Source organism: Antechinus flavipes, chromosome 1, assembly GCF_016432865.1.
Source record: "Antechinus flavipes isolate AdamAnt ecotype Samford, QLD, Australia chromosome 1, AdamAnt_v2, whole genome shotgun sequence".
Lineage (NCBI taxonomy): Eukaryota > Metazoa > Chordata > Mammalia > Dasyuromorphia > Dasyuridae > Antechinus > Antechinus flavipes.
The window spans coordinates 707,712,568-707,736,407 of record NC_067398.1 but is presented as its reverse complement, the minus strand read 5'-3'; the positions used below and the strand labels follow the sequence as shown (position 1 = coordinate 707,736,407).

At 40.7% G+C, this 23,840-nt stretch overlaps 1 protein-coding gene across 2 annotated transcripts in view; it reads left to right on the top strand.

The window, feature by feature from the left end:
* SART3 (spliceosome associated factor 3, U4/U6 recycling protein) overlaps window positions 1–23,840 on the top strand; it is a 32,669-nt gene that overhangs the window by 4,825 nt on the left and 4,004 nt on the right. For both annotated transcript variants that reach the window (XM_051972968.1, XM_051972969.1), the window contains exons 2-15: window positions 201–327; window positions 4,763–4,867; window positions 9,086–9,270; window positions 10,392–10,497; window positions 12,145–12,269; window positions 13,461–13,616; window positions 14,051–14,189; window positions 14,943–15,050; window positions 18,029–18,106; window positions 18,202–18,260; window positions 18,663–18,772; window positions 19,991–20,103; window positions 22,628–22,704; window positions 23,343–23,511. In XM_051972968.1, coding sequence (XP_051828928.1) covers window positions 201–327; window positions 4,763–4,867; window positions 9,086–9,270; window positions 10,392–10,497; window positions 12,145–12,269; window positions 13,461–13,616; window positions 14,051–14,189; window positions 14,943–15,050; window positions 18,029–18,106; window positions 18,202–18,260; window positions 18,663–18,772; window positions 19,991–20,103; window positions 22,628–22,704; window positions 23,343–23,511 — 1,657 coding nt within the window. The remainder of the gene's footprint in view (window positions 1–200; window positions 328–4,762; window positions 4,868–9,085; window positions 9,271–10,391; window positions 10,498–12,144; window positions 12,270–13,460; window positions 13,617–14,050; window positions 14,190–14,942; window positions 15,051–18,028; window positions 18,107–18,201; window positions 18,261–18,662; window positions 18,773–19,990; window positions 20,104–22,627; window positions 22,705–23,342; window positions 23,512–23,840) is intronic.

The following is a 23,840-nucleotide window of genomic DNA, read 5'->3' as shown; positions in this document are numbered from 1 at the left end:
ATGATCTGAGAATCAAGGCTCCTCAAGGGTGTTTTCCTTTGCGTTATTGTGCTTATAGACTTTGTTCTCCTAATTCTTTATCAGTTTATGCAAATTTGATTAGTTTACTTATGACATAAAGATGAGCTTAGTTGGCTTTTTAACTTTTTTCCCCCCCAGATTCCTTTTAAATTAACTTTTAAAATTTCTTCTTGTTACAGCTTTCCATCAATGCCTTTGATTACAATTGCCATGTGGACCTGATAAAGTTGCTTCGTCAAGAAGGGGAACTTATCAAACTGAGACGAGCTCGACAGAAAATGAGTGAACTTTTTCCTCTTACTGAAGGTAAACTGGGACTATTTCAGCTGAACCCCTATTTCTCTCAGAATTTTAACTGGGAATGTGTTTTAGACATCCAGAGTACTTGTTAATTTGCAGGTGGATCAGCCAGCAAGCTTAGGATGTTCTCAGTTCTTGCTCAAAGGGAGCCTGTGCTGTGAATGGCCAGTTAAGGGCTTTATTCTAGGAAGAATTTGGCTAGCGTGAAAGTGTCATGGTCAGATTTTTCTGACTTTTCGGCTGTCTTGTGAAAACAGTCTCTTAGTAGAGGGACCTTCCCTCTGCTGATTATCTCCTGTTTGCGTCTTCGTTGTCCCTCATTAAACTGTGAGCTTCCTGAGAGCAAGGGCTGTCTGTTGCTTTTTTGTGTGTATCTCCAGTACCTGGCACATAGTAGGCACTCAATAAGTGGTAGTTGACTGGTAGTATTGGTCACAGTATTAATGATAATGATAATGATGATAATAACTAATGCCACTGGAAAAAATCAATGTGTCTCCACATTGCACACAGTGACATTACTAGCATTGTTTGTTGGTTCTATACAAAAGATATAATAATGTTAGCCTACCTTCTTGCTGGAAACTGAAACTTTTGCCAGCCATCAAAAACTGTGTAATAGTCCAACTGCTGATTCTCTAATGTGGAATTCAGTAAAAATAAAAATAATTCCCTGGAATGGCTTTAATTAAATTTCACATCTGTGTTAGGGATTACCCCATGGATTTCAGTGATCTCTAGGAGGCTACAGGGACTAGATTCGGGATGCCCTCAATTGCAGATGCCTCTGGATTGTCATCTTTTCTTTTTTACTCTTTGACATTTATATAAATCTCTCCAAGTAATGAATCATCTTTCTCTTAAATTTTCCTACTTAAATTTTGGTCATCCTGGATATGATCATTTTAATTTGTGTTTCATTTTAATTTGTGTTTTATTCTCTAATCCCCCTTTCTCCCCATTCTTTCCATTCCCTGCGTGTTTGCTGCTTCTTAAGCTGCTTTATCACTTTAATGAACTGTTTCTGAATAGTAGGAATTATATTATTTGAGCAATTTTGAGTATTACAGGGTTGGCTGGAGTTACTGTGGGCTCACTAACATGACATTAAGTTCTGTTTTTGATCATTAGTTTTGAATATCCTTTCTACTTTGAGAGGGAGTACTGTGTTAAGGAGACCTGAACTAGACCCACCCATCCCTACTCTAGTCCCTGAACTGTATGAGACAAGTAACTAGACTTCTCAAGTTGTTATTCTTAAAATATATTTTTTTCACAGAAATTCTGAACTTAAACACTAAAAAAAGACATTTCTTTACAGATAGCAGGAACAAAAAAAGAGGATTATATATGAAATTTCTTGTTTGCTTTAAAATGTACATGTATAAATTATTCCATGTGTTTCAAAACTGTCTACTTTGTGCTTCCTTCTGAATTTCCTTATGTATTTTTCCTGTGCATTAAAAAAACAAAACAAAACACTACAATGATCCTCTCTTTTTGGACATCACTACTTGCAGACAGCCCTAATCCCAATTTAAAACAGGAAAAAAAAAAGCATGTCTACACAAAATGATTGGATCTTTCTGCATCTTGTGTCCATCATTCTTTTGTGATGAATAACAAATGTTTAGAGCAATGCAATGACCAACCCTGTCTCAGGGAACCTATGATGAAACACATTTACCAATCTTCTCACACAAAGGGTGATCCACACTCAGTCCCCACAGATCTCTCTCTGGGTGCAGATGGCTTTCTCCATCATAAGTTTATTGGAATTGGCCTGAATCATCTCACTGTTGAAAAGAGCCACGTCCATCAGAATTGATCATCACATAATCTTGTTGCTATATATGATGTTCTTTTGGTTCTGCGTACTTCACTTAACATTAATTTATGTAAGTCTCTCTTGGGCCTTTTGTTCAGAGATATTTTACATCCTGTAGCAAAATTTTAGTCTTCTCTCCGGTTTATTTTACTCATTTATTTTAGTTTCCAGCATATTTGTAAGATTTCATGTTCCAAATTTTTCTCTTTATCAAAACAGCAAGAAATTTGATAAAGGCTAAGCACGTATAATCCTTTTAAACATATTTTCATATTTATACAAGAAAAATCAGACCAAAAGAGAGAAAAAACCACAAGAAAATAAACAAACAAAAACAAAAGAAGGTGAAAATACTATGCTTCAATCCATATTCAGACTTTATAGTTCTCTCACATCTCATGTGGATGCACATGGTATTTTCATTCCAAGTCCTTTGGAATTGTCTTGAATCACTGCATTGCTGAGAAGAACCAAGTATTACAGTTGATCATCACATAATTTTGCTGTTACTATATACAAATAATTTTAATTTTAATAGTGTTTGTTCAGCATTTTTACGTTTCATCTTTGATAGTGGTTCTCCCATTATGGCAGAAATCCCCATTTGATCTTTTCATCCCAGCTAAGAGTCATCCTGTATCTTCTCTGGGTAGTAAAGATGGTGTGCGGGGCTTGGAATCATGAAGATTGATTTTCATGGATTCAAATCCAGCCTCAGATACTTAGTAGTTGTGTGATCTTGGGCGTCACTTAGCCTTGTTTGTCTCAGTTTCCTCATCTGTAAAGTGAGCTGGAACAGGAAATGGCAAACCATAGAAAACCCCAAATAGAATCATGAACTGTTGAACATCACAGTTGCTGACTCAACAAAATATCTCTTCTCCCCTTTATGACTAATTTCTTTGAAAAGGTTGTCCATAGTAGATACCTCTACTTTTTTTCACTCTCTTAATCCCTTACAATCTGACTACTGACTTTATTTTACTGAATCTGCTCTCTCTAGAGTTACTAATATACTAATTATAGTTGCCAAATCTGATTTTTTTTCTTTTTTATAATAGATTTTTCTTTTTCCGAATACATGCAAACACAGTTTTCAACATTCACCCTTGAAATAATCTTATTGTTGCTGTGTATGATGTTCTCTTGGTTCTACTTATTAGCATCGGTTCATATAAATCTTTCCAGGCTTTTCTGAAATCAGCCTCCAAGGCCTTTTCTTAATCCTCATTCTCCTGGACATATCTTTGTCCTTTGACATTTGATTTGATCCCTCTCTCCTCTTTGGTAGACTCTCCTCTCTCTCCTCCTTTCCTTCCCCTTTCTTTTTCTTGTCTCCTCCTCCCTATCTGACCATTCCTTCTTTATGTCTCCTTACTAGATCCTTGTCCAGATCATGTTCTCTAACTATAAATGTCCTTCAGAATTCTGTCCTGGGCCCTCTTCTTTATATTCCTTCACTCAATGATCTTATCAGTTCCCATTTATGTTGGTAATTCTTAAATTCACCTATCCTGCTTTGACTTCTCTGTCAACTTACAATCTTGCATCTTTAATTGCCTTTCAGACATACTGAATTTGATGTGTAATAGACATATTAAACTTAATATATCCAAAAAAGAAACGCATTCTTTTCTTCCCCCTTCCAAATTTCCCTATTCCTTTTGAGGGCGTCACTATCTTTCCAGTCTCTCAGACTTACAACTTAGATGTCATCCTGGACCTTTCACTATTTCGGTCTTTTGCCAAAGCCTGTCAACCTCATCTCTCTCAGATATGCCCCCTCTTCTTTACTGACATTGCTCCCATTCTAATGCAGCACTTACCACTTCATACTTATACTGTTGCAATGGCTACAGGTGGTCTTCCTGCGATTCTCTGCCTTCTCCAGTCCATCTTCAATTCAGCCACAAAAAGAATTTCTTAAAAGTGCAGGATTAATCATGTCATCCCCCTACTCAGTACACTCCATATTGTCTCAAATACAATATTGTCTGCTTGGTGTTTAAAGTTCTCCATAACCTAGCACCCTTCTCTTCCCTGCAGTGACACTGGTCTCCTGGCTGTTCCACGAACAAGATAGTCCATCTCTTCCTGCTGTACATTCTCTCTGGCTGTCCTTCACACCTGGAATGATGTTCCTCATGTTCCTCTTCTGGCTTTCCTGGCTTCCTTTAAGTCCTAACTAAAATCCCATCTTTTTTTTTTTTTTTTTAAACCATTAATAATGGTATTAATTTGTACATTGTACATAATATGCCATAGGTTTTCATCAAAACCCCTTCAATATCTTTTTAAAAAATACTTTATTCTTCCAAATATATGTAAAGATAGTTTTCAGCATTCATTTTTGTAAAATCTTGTGTTCTCCATGAAGCCTCCCAGCCCTTCATTCTAAGTTTCTTCCCTCTTTTAATTTCTTCCTGTATGTAGCTTGTTTGCATTTTTTTATTTACTTGTCTTTCTCATTAGATTATGAACTCCTTGAAGAGCAGGAATTGTCATTTGTCTCTTTTTTTATCTCTAGAGCTTAGTAAAGTGGCTAGCATATAGTAGATACTTAAATAAATGTTTATTTATTGATGATAATCTAAAGAGGGACTTTTCTTTCAGAAATTTGGCTGGATTGGTTGAAGGATGAGATCAAGATTGCATCAGATGGCTCAGATCGGGAGAAAGTATATGAACTCTTTGAACGAGCTGTAAAAGACTATATTTGTAAGTTTAAACCTTTTTGTATATATTTAGAAATCCTTGTAATACAGTATAGCAGATCATTCTGTCTCCTTTCTTGGGCAGTAATCCTGTGAAACAACTACTGCAATTTATAATGTTAGACTTGAATTCAGAGTCTTTATTTAAAATACTATTGATGTTGTAGCCCTGATAAGAGAGTGAATTTTAAAATAAAAAAAGAGAAGCAGTTTTTGTGTATACTGTGATTTAAAATTTTGTGTATTGATATATGTGTCATTTTTCAAGGAGTGAATTTTTCTAGGTAATTAAAGAATGTTTAAATGCTAGTTCTTTTCGAAAAAATTGCTTTAAATGAAGGGCTTTCTCAAATGTGCTTTTTTTTTTTTTAATTGTGTACCGAATTGATCAGTAACTTTTTTTTATGATTGTCTCATCATTTTGGGTTATGAGGCTTCCCCTCATGTTCTTAACTGCCCTGTATTGGCCTGACAATGCCCTGTGCTTGCTTAACTGGGTAGGCTTCTGGCATGGGCCAGACAGCAGATTGTTTCCCTTTGGAGAGGACTAGCTGAGCTCGGTTTGGAGAAGTTTGGTTGGTGAGACTTTTTTTTTTTAAACTTCAACTGAGGAATTGCTAAGAGAGCAGCCGTAATCTGCATCAGTAAAGGAAGAAAGAATTAAAGGAGAAAAAAATTTTCAAATAAAGTCCCATGTAAAGGTGATGAGAGAAGTGGCTCTAAATCCAGTACCAGGAAGTCTGAGTACAAAAGTGAAGAGACAGCATATGAGTAACCCAAGTTGGATGACTTGAAAAAGAAAGAATTAAGATAGAGTAGACAACTCAATGATAAAAGCAACTATGAGTGAGTTCTCAAGGCAAAAACATATTTAGGAAATACTGAGGAAGAAAAAATTGTGATCAAAATAAATTACAAAGTTGATGAGGGAAGTACAGAAGTTGATTCAGAGTAAGAGTAAACATATTGCATTTGGACATGATTTAATCAATATTACCCAGTGTTACATTTGGTATGGTAATGAGGAACAAAGGAAAAGGATTTGAAGAATTAAAAGAGAAATGGGATAATGAATTGAGAAAGGTCAAATATTCTAGTAATATTGTTGAGAAATGTCTCTTGTACAGCAGTACATCAGAAATAATAAGTTTTAAATGCCAGATGTGGAAGATGTAGCATCATGTGGAAATGTGCTCATAAACAATAAAAGTGATTTTGGACCAGCAGAATGTACTTAGCTTTATGGGAATATACGTTCTGCTTTATGATCTTGTAATTCATCCACATCTGGAAAAAATGTTAGCCATACACTAATACACATAAGGAAGGCAGTAATGGATGAAATGAAGCAAATTCTTACACTGGTGGCTCAAAAGAAACTAATGAACCATTCACTAGTATGTGGAATATTTTTAGACTTTTACTTTTTCATCTAAGTACCCCCCCCAAAAAAAAACAAAAAAAAAACTAAGACCAGAAATGATTGAAGTAATCAAAGAAGCTGTAATATGCTTTGCAAGACATGTGATAACACCCTAAAGAACAGAACTATTATTATTAAAACAGTGAATTCTGAACTTTAAAGTAGCCAGTGGCAAATATTCTACTTAATTTTGATGGTTGTGTTTGATTTGTATTGATGATTGTTGTTTGTCTTGCATTTTGAAGAGGACCAATGACTTCATGGGATGATGATGTCTTGACTTGTCAGTGAATTGGTAGGCAGAATTGTCAACTTCACTCTCCACTGTGCTGATGATACTAAACTTGTGAAACAAATAGTATAGGAGATCTTCAATTCCCTGCTAAATACAGTGAGCAATAAGTATGGAAAGAAAACTCTTTTTATCTAAGTTCTAGAAATCCTGTACATCTTGTACCTGAAATCATTTAAATCAAGTTCTGTGGAGAGGTGATAGAAGTGCATCTTGTAAGAAAGACCAAAAAAATCAACTGTCAGTAGCTTCTGGAGTCTATTTTCCTAACCCTGTTAAGTAATATGTAGGAGCATATCTTGATGTTGATGATAGTAATTAAATCTGGACTAAAAAGTCACTCCCCATGTGGAAAAAGAAGAAAACAGCAGCTACTTTACTTGAGAAATTAAGAATTGAGGTAGAAAATTATAGTGGAGAATAAGAATAACTTTTCTTGGTATTTCAAATGAAGCATATCATCAAGTTGGTCTTTGGGGAGGAACCTCTTATATGATAAATAGATTATGTATGTAGATAATCTATATATTATGTAACATGTGATTTGTACATGCTAATGTTTTGTGTTGAAGTGTCTATTTCTAACAGTTTCAAAAAAAATTTGTTTTTACTTTTGTGGGATATCATTTATATCATCAGTCCTTATCCCGACCTTAGCCAACGAAACCTTTTCTTTTTTTAGTTTTATTATTTTTTTTATTTTAATAGCCTTTTATTTATAGGTTATATGTATGGGTAACTTTACAGCATTGATAATTGCCAAACCTCTTGTTCCAATTTTCCCCCTCCTTCTCCTTACTCCCTCCCCCTGATGGCAGGATGACCAGTAGATGTTAAATATATTAAAGTATAAATTAGATACACAATAAGTATACATGACCAAACCATTATTTTGCTGTACAAAAAGAATTGAATTCTGAAATATTGTACAATTAGCCTGTGAAGGAAATCAAAAATGCAGGTGGGCAAAAGTATAGAGATTAGAAATTCAATGTAATGATTCTTAGTCATCTCCCAGAGTTCTTTCGCTGGGTGTAGCTGGTTCAATTCATTATTGCTTCATTGGAACTGATTTGGTTCATCTCATTGCTGAGGATGGCCAGATCCATCAGAATTGGTCATCATATAGTATTGTCAACAAAACCTTTTCACTGTGAGAATCTGATTCCTCAAAATAACTGTTCTTTATTAAGATGTCCTGTAATATTCACTAACCAGCTTCTTTTGTATTTCACTTTTTTGTTGTGAGTATAAGATGGAAACATTGAAGATTAAAATGATTGTAAAGTAATAATAATGAGACCAAGCATCTCTCTTTCTCTAAGTCCTTAAAGTAGAAACTCTTGCAAAAGCTTATTTATGACCAATCAAAAGAATTGACATCACCATCCCCCCAATTCCTCACTGGATTCTGTTGTTCTTTTTTATGTTGAAATGTAGGATCAGTAGAAATCTTGAAATCATTAAGCACTTTCATAGGATGAAAATATACAGGCTTCTCTCATTCAACAGTACAATTTTTTAAAGTTGAACTTGAGAATTGTATTTGATGTCGAAGTTTTTCAGACCCAAGTGACCACTAGTCTCAAATGAGATCATGTATGTGCAAATGTTTTGAAAGCCATAAATGTTGCATTTGGGACAGTGAAATTAGTCTTACATGTTAATGGCACTTGGATGAGGTGTCAGTTATATCTGATATTACGAGCATCTATGTGGCTTTACTTGGAAATTTTCCTATCAGGGCAATCATCAGAATAGTTCTTTTTATTTTTTATTTTTTTTAAATTATTATAGCTTTTTATTTATAAGATATATGCATAGGTAATTTTTCAGCATTGACAGTTGCAAATCCTTTTGTTCCAACTTTTCCCCTCCTTCCCCCCTCCCCTTCCCCCAGATGGCAGGTTGACCAATACATGTTAAATATGTTAAAAGGATAAGATACATACAATATATGTATACATACATGTCCACACAGTTATTTTGCTGTACAAAAAGGTTCAGACTTTGAAATAGTGTACATAATAGTTCTTTTTATATAATGCTTTATAGTATGAAAACACTTTTCCAATGTGTCATCTTAATCCTTGGAACAAATCTGTGAGTGCATGTCACTTGCTGAACTGAAGAGTCCTTTAAAACAGTATGAATCTGTGATCTTTTGTTCTGTAGTCCTAATATAATGTCTTATGCCCTGAGAATATTAATTGATGGAAATTTTTTCATTTTCTTTTAAAATGTACAGTTTTTAGATTGAGCTGTTAGGAAATGATTGAATTTGAATGTGAGGAATGGATGGATATCCATGTTCTGATGTTCTGAACTTTTTCTCAAGAACCAGGTTTGCTGATGTTGCCTAAGTTTGTTATCTATTTTGTGATTTAGGTACATTATAGGGGAAAGGAAGAATTGAATTTTTTTTTTGACTAGGAATTAGCATCATCTTTAACTAATTCACTTTGAGTCCTTTCTGTCCAGAACTAAGTAAACTTTTCTAATTTTAGGTCCTGAAATTTGGCTGGAGTATGCTCAGTATTCCATTGGTGGGATTGGTCAGGAAGGTGGTATCGAGAAGGTTCGCTCCATATTTGAAAGAGCCCTTACGGCTGTGGGCTTACATGTGACCAAAGGCGCAGCTATGTGGGAGGCGTATCGAGAATTTGAAAATGCAATTCTGAAAACAGCCCAGGTGAGTCCTGACTTGGCATTCTCTGTCCCAGGTGCTCTGTCACTACTTCTTTAGGACAAATGATATTAGTTTGATTTTGTTGATCCCACAGGTCAGGGTGTTCTCTTTGCTAGTGCGTGGCATAAGGGGATTGGGGAGTCAGGGCGGAGGCCTTGGGGGGGAGGGGCTTACTGTAGTGTCTCTTGATTATTTTTCCATGGTTGGGCGACTGTGGACCCTACAGTCACATCATTTTCTTGTGTTAGGTGAATAGTTTGAACTGGGTCACCCTGAAGGTTGCTTTCAGCTCTCAGCGTGTGACCTGTAATCCAGCATCCTTGTCAGCCTAGAAAAGAGCTGGATTTTAGGTTCCTGCACTGTCTTCTCTTAAGTTCCTTTAATATAGTTTCTGAAGCTTGAAAGTAATGCTAGAGGGGCAGCTAGGTGGCACAGTGGTTAGAGCAACAGCCCTGAAGTCAGGAGGACCTGAGTTTAAATCTGGTCTCAGACACTTAACACTTCCCAGTGTTGTGACTCTGGGCAAGTTACTTAATCCCAATTTCTTCAAAAAAAAAAAAATGCTAGCTTGGTAAGGTTTTCTTTTCAAATTATGTGTTCATCACAATTTCCTCGTGGTTTTTACATATTCTTTATGTTATGTCATATTATATTTTTCTTATATACCATAGATTCCTTGCTTTTAAAGAATGCATTAAAGACTTGTAACTTTTAAGAAGAAAGGAGATATATTTAAGTTCAAAGTTGGCAATAGTGGTTGATATTTATATAGTTAAGATTTATAAAACATTTACACCCATTATCTCGTTTGAGCCTTTGAATAGTCTCTTCCCATATTTTGCAACTGAGAAATTTGAGGCCTTGTGGGGTGGGAGCTGCCTTGGGCCTTTTCGTGAGGGGCGGAGCTAAAGCCGTTCTGGGTTTCTGAGGGCAGTGCCATCTCCACTCTTCTGACAAGGTGTTGGGTTGGAGCTTGTTAGTCAGCATTTCTTTTCTTAGGCAGATGGGTGAGAGATATAATTTATGTGGAACTAGGTTGGGATGGACCCTGTGTGTGCGGGTACAAACAGGAATCTCTACTGGAAATAATGGGAAAATGTGTTGGTCTTGCTCTGCTCTTGCAGCCTGCTCCCGGCAGCGTTCCGACACCTGAACAGCAGCAGGCCCTGGCTATGCAGCTTGAGAGAATCCACACGCTCTTCCGCCGCCAGTTGGGAATCCCACTCCTAGGTGAGGTCTCTTGGATTAACTGTCAAAAGGTCCTCTGTGTCCTGAGTTCTTAGCAGAAAAGGCATTTTTATCCCCCTTTCAGAGAAGAAATAGCTTGTCTCACTCAAGGTCATGTGACCAGTATGTGGCAGAACTGAGTCTAGAATGCTACCTAGGATTTCTGAGTGCCTGATTCCTTGAAGGGGGTTGAAATGAAAGGCATTTTCATGTCACGTAACTAGAAAGGATTATTTGTCCTTTCTGGGGGAGAGCTTGCAAGGGAGGAGAAAAAGAGACTGAGCAATTTTTAATTTGAAGCATTTCTGTTTGGAAGTATTAATATTCTTGATTTCGGGAACTTTTTAATTTGCAGAGTATATTGTGACTGGCAATTTTTTTAATGGAGAAGTAGTGGTGAAGGAAATTTTCTTTTTAAATTTTAAAATATTTTTATTTTCTCCAGTTACATGTAAAAAAAATTTTTTTTGACTTTCAGATTCTTTCCCTTCCTCCCTATATCTCCTCCTCCATTGAGAAGGCCCATGTGAAGCTGTATAAAACATTTCCATTTCCATAAAAGTCAGTGTTGGAAAAGAAAACAGATCTCTCCTCCCCCTTTAAAAACCTTCAGAAAAAAAGTTTTAAAATATGTTTCAGTCTGCTTTCAGACATAATCAGTTCTTTTTCTGGGTATGGATACCATTTTCATCATAAGTCCTTCAGAGTAGTCTTGGATCATTTTGTTGCTGAGAATAGCAGTCATTCACAGCTGATCAGCCCACAACTTGGTTATTATTATGTACACAGTATATTTTAATGTGCTTGAGCTCATGGAGGACTTGGAAGGTTTTTCTTTCTGATAGATTGCATCCTGCAATATATAAATTATGTAAAACAGTAATATTTGGTGAAAGCTCTTCTTTCTGATTTTTTTTCCCCCATAAAACTAGAGATTATAGCTAGAAAGATCCTGAAGATCATCTAATCACCTTTCATTTTATAGATGGGGAAACTGAGGCTTGGAGGGATGAGCTTTGTTCTTTGGACTTGGGGTCATGTTATTCCCTTTCTGTGTCTGGTTCTTGTGTTTGACCTTTATAGAATTCCTTTGGGGGGCACTTTTTTCTAGGGGTTCTGCCCACAGTTTGAGGTGGAGCATGCACAGCAATATTGAGGAAAAACATTGGGGAGAGGCCCTGCCATGGGGTAGAGAGAACACAAGACACTGGGATTGAGAGGCTCCAAGCCCAGCTCGAGTAGTCTGGTAGTTCCCATCAGTGCACCCTGCCTGAGCTTTAAGATTGGCTTGTTTTTTTGTTCTGAATTGGTTTTATGCTGTCTAGAGGTAGTGAAGGTCAGGGAAGGAGTGCAGGATTTGAGATATGGGGATCTAGCCGTGAACTCTGGCTTAACTGCTTTTTCTCAGTGTTACTTTAGTTAAATCACCTTACTCTCTAGTGCCTCAGTTTCCTCCTCTATACAATGAGAGTTGGTCTGTTGGTCTGATTGGGCTCTAATGCTGAGATCCTTGTGACCCACTCTTCAATTTCGGATATACAGTTCAGTGTGCTGAATTCAGGTTTCAGTTAAGCTCAAGAGTATAATTGGAGATTTAAGCTGATTGGAACTTAGGAGCTGAGTCATGGAACTGAATTTATCCATTCCTAGACATGGAAGCCACTTATGCAGAGTATGAGGAGTGGTCAGATGACCCGGTACCTGAGGCCGTCACGCAGAGCTATAAGAAGGCGTTACAGCAGATGGAGAAGTGTAAACCCTACGAGGAGGCCCTGGTGAGTGCCCCAGAGGGAGCTTTGGGCAGGAGAGGACGAGATTGACGGTCAGAGGTCAAGCGGCTTGTGTCCATTTGTGGACACCAGTCTTGGAACACAGACTCTGGTTGGGCAGAGGAGGAGAAGTGTTGGAAAATGGGAAGGAAGGGCAGGTGCAGAATGGAGCATTTTGAAATCCTGGATGATCAAAAAAAGATGTATTTGTCCTTGCTTTACTACCCTGCTAATATAGAAGAAGGGACTCTCATGCTTCAGATTTTCAATGAAGATTAAATATGAAAGGTTCAGTTAACCAGAAAGTTAAGCTAAACAAAACATTCTGATCACTCAGTTTTGTATGTGATACCTACTACATACTACTTAAGAGAAAAATTGTTCTAAACTTAATAACCATTAACAAAATTTATCCTAATTCACACGACCAAAAATGATGCTGAATAAAATGAAGATCCTACTATTTTGAACTTTATAGGGAGTTTTAAATGTGTATATTAGCTTTAACAAACTAAAACAAAAGTTTTCTGTTGATTGGCAGGTCCTCTTTTGGTCTCTTGCTTTGATATTGTTGGAGTCACAAAATCCTGATTGGAAAAAATTGTAGTAGTTTTGAGCTAGAAGATTGAGCTAGAAGAGAGATCCAGGATGAGAGCTGAGCTTCACCTCCCCTATCTCCTCCCATCTCTGTCCCCACCCCAGTAGAAGAGAAAAATGGCCCAGAGTGGGCAGGGACCTGCTGATAAACCACTGGGCATATATTTCATTTCAGTGGATTTCTTGTGTGGGCTTTTGTACTTCTTCCTCTTGTTAAGATTTTAGTTAAATGTCCTTGTGTTTAACTACTAAGAGAAATTATTTGGATTCAAGAATCCAGTCAGTTCTTAATCATTTTTGACAATAAGGCACATGATTGGATCGTGTTAGATGTAATATTTCTTTGTCTGGCCAGCACCCGGCTGGTTTAATTTGTACTCCCAGGTGAATAGACTTTGTAATAAATTTGCAGCACACTTGACATAAGCCTGGCCCTTTGTGAGTCCCAACCAGCCAAGTTTGATCTAGACATGTCACTGTGGGTCTGATTGCCAGGTCACTGTCAGGGTTAAGGTTCCGGTTTGAGGTCAAGAAGAATCGTTTTCCTCGACCCTGTCAACGAACCTGTTTTAATTTTTGTTCTGAATGTTTCTCTGTCAGTTGGTAGCAGAGACACCAAAGCTAGCCGAGTATCAAGCATACATTGATTTTGAATTGAAAGCTGGAGACCCTGCTCGCATTCAACTAGTCTTTGAGCGTGCGCTGGCTGAGAACTGTCTCGTTCCAGATCTGTGGGCCCGCTATAATCAGTATCTGGTAAGAGCAGCCCTTATGGCATCACTTCCTCATTTTTAGTTGTAAAAGGTTATTGAAAGAAAATTGTGAGAAGACGTAAGAAATTGCGGCATTCTTTTTCTTCCACTGAGGTTCTTCTTTTCCTCTGCTTATCCTTTCTTTTTCCTCCTTTTTTCTGGCCCAATTTCAGAATTCTAAAAATGTTTCTGAAAATGTTAACTTGATTAATTTTTCCTTAGACTGAGTTTGGAAGAACAACATCTGTTCTCCTGCTTGAAATGTATCATATAAGCAATGATTTCCAAATGCTTACTAGACCTTTATAAAGAAACTCAATGAAATCATTGGCCATCCTTGCGAGAAATTATTTGATATTAATTAAGCACTGCTTCACATTGCATATAGAAGACCAAATTGGACACTATTCCATTCCACCATAAAATTATTTGTTTTAGGACCGGCAATTGAAAATGAAGGATCTGGTCTTATCTGCACATGATCGTGCTGTTAGAAACTGCCCCTGGACAGTTGGACTGTGGAATCGGTACCTCTTGGCCATGGAAAGGCATGGAGTTGATCATCAGATAGTTTCTGGTAAGGATGTTTCCATGGGAACGCCATCTAATTAATGCTTCTGTGAGGCTTCTCTCCAGCGGGCATTTCAGGGTTTAAGAATGTGCAGCTCAGAAGTATCCAAGAGGGTCATTCCAGGGAGTGAGGAAGTGGTTGTTTTTATTGACAGGCTTTCTTCATTTCCCAAGAAGTTCTTTCACCGAGCTGTCCTACTGACTGAGAATTTAAAAAAAGGGGAAGGCAGGTTATCCAAGGTGGACATGGTGGTGCTTGCACTCCTATTCCCCAACTAGTGCAGAAAAGGGAGAAAGGGGGCTGTGCTCCGGGTCCAAGCTTGGTTACTTATTGGTTCACAGCTTTCAGTTGTGATTTGGGGTAGTTCTTTGGCACTGCCTTCTTGTTGGGGGGGGCGGGGAGAGGGGGGAGTCTCTGCCTCATTTCCTGGCCTTTATTATCCCAGAAGGGGCTGCTGTGGGACCACCTTCTGTGTGTGGCGGTGCTTTGCTTTTGCCTTTGGTTTCTTCAAGGACCCTGAGACTTAGGGCATGGGCCTACTTATCTGAGATTTAGCAAAACAGGTCAGTTTGCCCCTTCCTCAGCTGGGCTTCCAGACAATGTTTCTGTTTATTTTTTTCAGGTGGGCTATTCTTTGAATAGCACAGAACCTACTCTTGTTTTCTAAGCAGTTTATATCTAGTGTAGATTATAGACATTGCAGAAATTAATGATTTCAAAGTGGAAACTTAACCTTGCTTTTTTTTATTCTGATCACAGACAACTTTGAGAAAGCATTGAATGCTGGCTTTATTCAGGCCACAGATTATGTGGAGATTTGGCAGGCATACCTTGATTACCTGAGGAGAAGAGTGGATTTTAAACAAGGTACTGTATACGTCACATATATTCAATATTTACTAAATGCTCTGCTGTACAAAACATTGCTTTAGGTCATTTGGAAAGAGCAAAGATGATAAAACTGGTTTCTTCCCTCAAGGAAGTGATGGTAGAATGGCAGAATAGCTTAGGTATCTATATCTTGTTGAATCCTGCTTGGGTGACCCTGTGTGTGGGGAAGGGGGGAAGAAGTTGTTGGGCCATGGTAACCCAGGAAAGTGGAATAATGAGAAGATTTCTAATTTGCATTTTTTAAAACCCTTTAATTAAGATTTGCCCAAGGTTTTATATCTGGTATCTCATGGTGATCCTCACAACCCCTGGAAAACAGGAGGGGTTCTTATTGATCCCAGAGGGTGAAGGGTTTCAGGGTCACACTCTGACAAGTAAGTGTCCCAAGATTGGCCCTGACCTCTGGGCCCTGAATCTAGTCATAACTACCATAGGCCCTGTTGAGCCTCCAGAGAGGCTGGGATTACAGGCTGTAGTTTATAAATTGGAGAAGCACTCATGCCCTTGTTGGGTGCTCTCAGCTGGTCGCCTCGTCTAATGGGGATGTTGACTCGGCTCCAGAGGACTTGGGTTAGGTCGTGTTGGCATCTTTGTCAAAGCTGAGCTCAATGTCTGGATCACCTCATGTTTCCCATGGAGACAGATAATTAGGACGCGAAGTCTAGCACTCCTCCCTTTAACCCCCTCCCCCTTGCCCCTCTGTGTTTATCCTCCCCACTCTCTTTCCTACAACATCCCAGACAAGTGCTGGCTTATTCACCTTTTGTTTGGAGACCTATGAGGAGGGAGAACGAACCTCCTAAAATTAGGCTCTCTCTTTTTACATGGCTCCTTGTTTTTAGGAAGTTTTTTCTGTTGCGTTTAGACTAAACGAGTTTCTTGGTGATTTCTACCTGTTGCTTTGCCCTGGTTCTTTCTGTTTTGTTGGGTCAAGCAGAGCCAGTTGCCCCTTCTCTATGAGGCCACAGTCCATTCTGTGGCCGCCCAAGAATTAGTGTTTTCATTTGTCCCATCTGTCGGCACCCATTAAAGGGGCAGTTCAGTCAGTCCACTGGGTCTTTGCCCTTGTCGTGGAGAAGGAAGGACTCTGGAGAGTCTTCAGATGCTCTTAGACCTTGTCCAGAACTTGGGCTGTGCCTTTGCCTCCTAAAGGTGACTTACGTCCTGATAAGGAAAAGACAAGTGGATGAAAAAGGCTTGTTTGGCCTATGAGATACAATGGAGAGACAGACTGCCAAGTGGACCCATAGGTTCCTAGAAGTGGGGCTGGCTCCGACCTGATCGGAAGGAATAGATGGAAGAGGGCAGGTCAGATTGGTTTCTAGAAACTGAATAGATCACAGGCGGCTCCACTCATTTTGATAACATGGTGTTCTATTGGTGTGGTGAGGATAGCTGAAGGATGGCAGTCGTGGGTGCTACTGTGGGCACTGGGAGCATCAGCGTCCTGACCGGCCATAAGTGTGGACTGTTTGCTGTGGGCCCCTGGGTGCTGATACCAACAGGCAGAGCTCAGAGGAACAGACAGGAGTATCGGGGAATTCTTCTCCCGAGAGGTGAGGAGCAGAGCCTTGTTGGTGTGGAGGGCAGCTTGGGCATCAGCCACACATTTCCAAGTTAGTAAAGTACAGGACAAGGCAGACTTTCAGGTGGCAGTTTTCTTAGGATGCAACCTGAAGGGGATTCTGGGTGTGATGCCCCTGGGGTTGGATATGAGGAGAGCTGAGACCGTTGGGCATTCCTCTGCCTGCTCCTCTGCCTCCTGTGGCAGGAAGTGGGCAGCAGGAGCCGGATGGTAGAGGGACATTGGTTCCAATATGTACTGAAAGATTGTGTGGTCATCAGGAGGTTGTATTGGTATGATGGCAGTGACTCTGCCAGCCTCCCTTCCTTTAGAGGCCATAGGCAGCAGCAAGAGGGGAGAGGAGAGGAAGGCCATCTTCTTGGGGGGGCTGGTGGAGAGGGGCCTTTAGGCCCCTTGTGGCCTTCCCTCAGAGCATATGCACAGGAAGAGATGGAAGATGTGCTGGACTTAACTCACCTGAGGTCACAGGTCATTGAATTGGAGGTGACGGAAAGAATTTAGGAAAGTCACTTGTGGCCAGTGAAACATTTGGAGGAGGGTCCACTGGTCATTGAGGCTGTCCAGGTGAGAGGCCTGGGTTGTGGCTGTTCTGGTGGAGAGAGATCTCTTAGAAGTAAAAATGATTGGGCATGAGGTGGGTGAGAGCAGGACGAGAGAGTACCACGGGTGTAGCCCTGGGGGGCTGGGAAGAGGGTGCTGCCCTTGCTCTCTAATTAAAAGCTGTGGGAATGTGGGAGGTTTGGGTGAGAGAGAATGGTGTCTGGTTTGGATGGCAGAACTTGGCTGTTCAGAAGGCAGTTGGTGATGTGTGGCCCTGGTGCCTAGGAGAGAGTTAGAGAGAGGTCAGGGCTTGATCTATTGATCTGCCTAGAAACAGGAATTGGATAATGCTGATGAAGTCACTGAGGGAGGCAATGCTGAGCAAGAAGAAGAGTGAAGGAAGAAGGCAGCAGTGGCTTTGGGGGCAGGAGCACGATAAGAGTATGGCCATCCTTGGACTCAGGAAGTCTTGCCTCTGACCCTTTGTGGCTGTGTGAGAGGACTCTTGGCAGGGCCAAGACTGGAGCTGTGCGTGTGGCATTTACACAGTGGGAGTTTCCACATGGGTTCAAATAAGTATTTTTCTAGGAAAACATTTCAAGCTCTTGTTTGAAGGCCAGCTTCCTTTGCATTAGGGTCTCAGAAAAGTCACTTGGACATTCTTTTGGAGCTCATTGTTGTCCTGGTTGTCCTGTTTGTCCCGTGCGCTTGATGGTAGAATACGTCTGCTCCAAGAGCCAAGTTCTTTGGGTAGTGGGTGATTGGCTAGCGTGAAAGACATTTGAACCGCCTTCATTCCCAGACATCCTTTTCCCAACTTGTCTTCCAGATTCAAGTAAAGAGCTTGAGGAGCTGAGAGCTGCCTTTGCTCGGGCGCTGGAGTACTTGAAGCAAGAAGTGGAGGAGCGTAAGACACTTACTGCCTTAGCCTCGGGGCCTTTGGGGTTGAAGCTTTTTCTCTTGGAAGTGTTTTGTTTATTTTTTCAATTATTTTCTTGGTAGGTTTCAGTGAAAGTGGAGATCCATCCTGTACTATAATGCAGAATTGGGCAAGAGTGGAGGTATGTTTTTGTGTAAAGCTTTGTCATTTTATTCAGTCTTTTAGCATTTTGGCTTGGTTGGTAGCAAACGGAAAAAATTGAGTTAGTTGAATTATATAAGGTGATGGTCCCTTTTTCTTTTTTAATTTGTAAAAATTGAAATAAGAGATTTGCAAAAGGCCCTTTGTTAGTTAATAGAACTTCATTAGTTAAAAAGTCTTAACAATTTGCTTATGAAGTATATAGTGAAAATTGAAAAGCAAATTTCATTACTGTTGATAAAATCTTTGAGGTTTTTAGTGTAAAAATACCCCGATTCTCTCTGCTTCTGTAGAATTTGCACAAATGTTGGCATTCCCATTTTGTTGGAGTGTTAGCCCGCTGGCGTGTGTGCTCACTGACGTGTTAATTGCTGTCTTGTAGGCACGCCTTTGTAACAATATGCAGAAAGCTCGAGAACTGTGGGATAGCATTATGACAAAAGGAAATGCAAAGTATGCCAACATGTGGCTGGAATACTACAACCTGGAAAGGTAACGGAGTGGACCGAGGGTGTCATTGGGCTTAGGAAGTAACTGATGGAGGGCAATTAAAGCGTAGTGATATGGGAGCCTCAGATGATGTTGGGGAGGCCACGGAAGGCTGGAAAGCCTTTTCTGACAAATATAAGTGTACAGTTGTTATTAGACAAAATCAGCTGGCTGACTGATTGTGCCAGGCACTCTGCCAAGTCCTGTGGATACAAAGGAAAAAAACCAAACTCACCTGCCACAGCTGTCAGGGAGTTGATATTTTAATGGGGAAGCAGAACATGCATGAGACAAGACTGTCCAGAAGGTCATCCTGTCGGGGGAGGCACCTCCTGCCAGTGCTGCTTGAGGTGAAGTTTCAGGGATTCTGAGAGTTGGAGGCTGGGCGTGAGAGGGTGCGGGATGGCCAGATCTCGGGGGCAAGGGGAGTCCTGGAGTGTAGTCTTAGCGCACTTGGGCAGCAGTCCCCAGGGAGGAGCGGAGAGAATGCTCATGGAGCCTTTCCCTGGGGGACGTGGGCCTCCTGATAAGAGGACCGTAGAGCGGGGACACCAGTGGGTCGTTTCTAATAGAGGAGCTGTCGATTTTTTGGCGTGGATATTATTACTTGGGGAAGCTCAGTGTCTCTCTATGGGATTCAATCTTTAAGATGGTGAACAAGAAAAATCATTAGTAACTGAACCTCTCTGGATAGATCGGGGCAGTGAGGTGGTGCCGCAGCGCTCAGAGGGCCAGGCCTGGAGTCAGGAAGACCGAAGGTCAAATCTAGTCCTGGCATTTACTAGTTGTGTGGTCCTAGTCACCTCATTTGTGTTTGCCTCGGTTTTCTCCTCTAAAAAGGGGGTAAGAATAGCTCCTACCTCCCAGGGTGGTTGTGAGGATCACATTAGATCATCATCATCACATGGGCCAGCGCTTTCATCATCACCATCCTCCTCCTCAGTAGTCCTTGGTAAAAAGTGACACGCCTAGAGCCTGTCCTGGGGCATGCTCCTGCCCCAGCTCTGGTCACTGGTCACTTGAAAGTCACGGAGGCTGTCTAGGCTCTCTGCCAATGACCCCCAGACTTCAGGGAGAAGGCGCTGCCTCCGGGCACCTCGTGGGGGGCAGATGTAGGCCGCCCGGCTGGATCATTAGGGCATCAGCAGCTCCCGGGGAGAGCGCCTGGCCCTTTTGTTCCTTCTCTGCCTGGGGCAGCAGCTCTTGGTGCTTGTGTTCCAGGGCCCACGGAGATACCCAGCACTGCCGGAAGGCTCTGCATCGGGCCGTGCAGTGTACCAGCGACTACCCGGAGCACGTGTGTGAGGTGCTGCTCACGCTGGAGAGGATCGAAGGTGAGGAGATGGGGCGGCACTGGAGCTGCTCTGGGCTCTGTGCTCTGGCCTCTGTGCCACCAAACCTGCTGTGCTGCGGAACAGCAGATTTCCTTTTTTTTTTTTTTTTTTTTTTTTGCATTAGTGTGTTCTTGTTCTTGTGTAAGCTCTTTTGAGCCTGACTTCAGGAGTGTGAATAATTCTCATGCTTGCCCCTGATTCGAGTCTTCCCTGTGAGATCAGCAAAGAAACAAATTATCCCATTTCACAGCTGACCAAGCTGGAGGGGACCTGGGAAGCCATCTCAGCCACCCCTCATTTTTGTATGAGGAAACTGTGGCTCAGAGGTGTGAACTGACTTAAATTAAGTCTGCCATGCACATGGAGACAGCAGCTGTCAGAGGGCTCCTCCCTCCAAGCTAGATCCCTCGAGTTTCTGTTGAGGAGTCTTGCTTACAATAGGAAGAATATGTAAGATCAGATACTTTGCTTTACACTCTGGGAACGTGGCAAGTCATATTCTCACAAAGCTTTGCTTTTTACAAAGTGCTATGAGATAGGTAGAAGCTAGTAGAACTCTGGTGGGGTTGGGGGGGGGGGAATCCCTTTTACAAAGTAAGAAAGGCTGCCACAGGAACAGTTTTGTTTCAGGTATAATGGGTAGTCCCAGCCAAGTCCTCTGTTTGACCTTGCTCTCATCTCTGCCTTAGCTGGTGGCCTGTGAAGGACAAATTTTCAGTATGAGATTGGGGTCTCTACTGCCTAGAAACCCACCAGATTGCCACAGGATCCAAGGGTTAGCCATTTATGAACCCTATGCCACTGATGGCTGGATGCTGTGACCTCGGGCAAAGGGCCCTTGCTGACTGTAGAAGCCTCTCTTTGTATTAATGGCTCTCTCTCCTGTGTGTGGCTTGTTTCTAACATGAGGAAGAAAGAAAACCTTTAAAACTTGGAATATTATCCATCTTTTGTAGCTGTGGAACCAATGTTCTTAGAGATTATAGCTAAATCTATATTAACTTCATACTGGCAGTGAATTTTTGCCGTATCTTTAGCTAATTAAATCATTGAGCTCTTTAGGAAGTTTTCTAAAAATGTTGGCAATATAATTTTAAAAATAATTTTTATTGATCTTAAATTCTGAAAATATGACTTGATTTGAGAGACATTTTCATATCTTCCAAAAAAGGCTATTTCTCTTTTTATATTAATCTTTGTTTTCAGATTTACCATTCCTCTTCCTAGTGTGCCATCCCTTTTAAATTTTATTCTTTTAAAAAAGGCAAAATCGCCTTTCAGACAAAACCTTATTCCTCTTAAAGCTTCCTTTCCCCCCAAAAAAATCTGAGATTTTTTTAAAATAATAATAAGTTTTGTATTTTTCAAAATAAATGCAAAGATAGTTTTCAAAATTCACTCTTACAGAACCTTGTGTTCCAGATTTTTCTCCATCTCTGCCTACCTCTCCCCTCCCCAGACAGCAAGTACTTCATTATCGATTAAACATGTGCAATTCTTCTAAACACATTTCCACATTTATCATGTCGCACAAGAAAAATCGATCAAAAAGGAGAAAAAATGTGACCAAAGAAAAACCAAGTAAGGAAACAGTAACAAACAAGGTGATGATGCTATGCTTTGATTCGCATCCAGTCGTCTCTCTGGAGTCTGAGGGCTCTCTCCATTGCAAATCTATTGGAATTGGCATGAATCACCTCATTATTGAAAAGTTGCTCTATTTTTCAGGATAAATTATTGAGACAAAACATACGATCTGTTCCTTGCAAGAAAAGAATAAATGAGTAAAAAACCAGTTCTGTACCACCCATGAACACTATGATGGTGTCTACTGCATTTTGTACTGAGTTTCCTCTGCAAAGACTCCATTATGCAATAGTAAAGAGTGGTGATCACTTGGAGTAAGGATCCTTTTTCCCTTGCACATAATTATCAACCAAATTAATTACAAATATTCTTTATGAATTGTTACTAATATATTTACTGCTTGCCTGTCTTGGGCAGCAAAGCCATGTGTTTTGCATTCTGGCCCTTCAGGTATTGTTTAGATCAATTTTTTCCAGTGAGGAAATTTTCAACCACTAGCTATGATTCCAAGTTAAGACTTGAACTGACTGAACTCCTTATTTTGTGGCTGAAGATACTTAGGCTTAGATTGATTGAGGCAGTTAGCCGCAGCTTTTCAGGTAGTAAGCAGAAGGCCCAAGGATTTCTCTTTTTTGTGTATAATGGGAGGTGATCTTTTTAAGGAAACTTTTCCTAGTAATCGGGGGTATCAAAAAGTGGCACTTGGTGTGTGTGACAGGCTTTTTCCTCATTGGAGGGTTCTAAGCACAAGCCTTGCTTATTGGACTAGTGGATGGATTGGGCTGTTCAGGGGTGGGTTTTGGGTTAGACCAGGATCTCAATTGCAGATTCTGTATGGTTGATTCTCTTAAGGAGGGGAGGCGGAGATTTAATTTCTTCTATTAAGTTTTCAGAACTCCCAGGAAATTAAAGCTTGTTTACTACTTTCCTCATTTAGGTACTTTGGAAGATTGGGATTCAGCAGTTCAGAAAACTGAAAATCGATTAGCTCGAGTTAATGAGCAGAGAGTCAAGGTAGTGATATTTTGTGAATTGCTGAAAGAAACTGATGATAATTGCCTGCAAGATGTTTTACTTGAATGTTCATCAGAAATCTCCGGATAATCTCTTTTGAAATGTATTTCTCAGGGAGGAAAAATATGCTAACTTTGATGTTAAAAAAGTTGAGGTGACATTCAAATCCTCTGTTATAGCATTCTTATAGATGTTCTTGGAGATTGAGGTCTGCCTATAAGAAATTCTAAAAATAACGGAGTGTCTTTTTAGTGGGTGATTTTTAGTAGTAAAGTTCATGGGGACAGATCTTGATGCTGCTGCACACAAGGATAGCCTGGAACACCCAAGACAAGTGCTTCAGGTTCTCGTAGGGGTGAGTGGGGGGCTGTTGGCTGTGGGAGTAAGCCCTCAAAACACTGAAGGCTTAAGGTGCCCTTAAGGTGGGAACTTGAATCTGTGCCAGCAGTTGTGAAGTAGGTTTTATCGACCCCTGCTAATTTCCTTTAGAAAGAAAGTGCTTTGGAAGATAGTGCTAAGAGAGCATGTTGCCCGTTAAATGTGGGTACTTGAGGCTCTGCTCCTTTTTTCCTCTCCTTAGCTGAAAGCCGAAGCAGCGGCTTGTATAGCCTACTACTCACTAGTCTCCATGTTTGCAGGCTGCTGAGAAGGAGGCCGCTCTGGCCCAGCAAGAAGAAGAGAAGACCGAGCAGCGCAAGCGGGCTCGGGCCGAGAAGAGAGCCTTCAAGAAGATGAAAAAAAGCAAGGCGGGGGACAAGCGGAAGGCGGATGAAGACGAGGATGATGAGTGGGGGGATGAAGAAGAAGGTAGCGCCCCTCTCCCTTGGTAGCTCGGGCAGGGGGCTGAGGGAGCGCCCGTGGTCTTGGGCATCTCTCAGTGCAGATTTGTCAGCAGGGCGTCCGTTCTTTGCTAATCAGTAAACCATCCATTTCACCAGTGAGTTGGACACGTAGCCAGTGTTTGTGTGGCAACATTAAGCAGACCAGGGTGGAGGTTTTGAGAGATGTGGAACAGCTTCAGGCGGGCGTGCAGACGAGAATGTGGGCCGTGGCTCGGGGTCCTTGAGACCTTCGTAGTAGGGAAGGGCAGGGCCGGGGCTGGTAGACTTTACAGCCAGGACCTTCTTCTTTTGGGA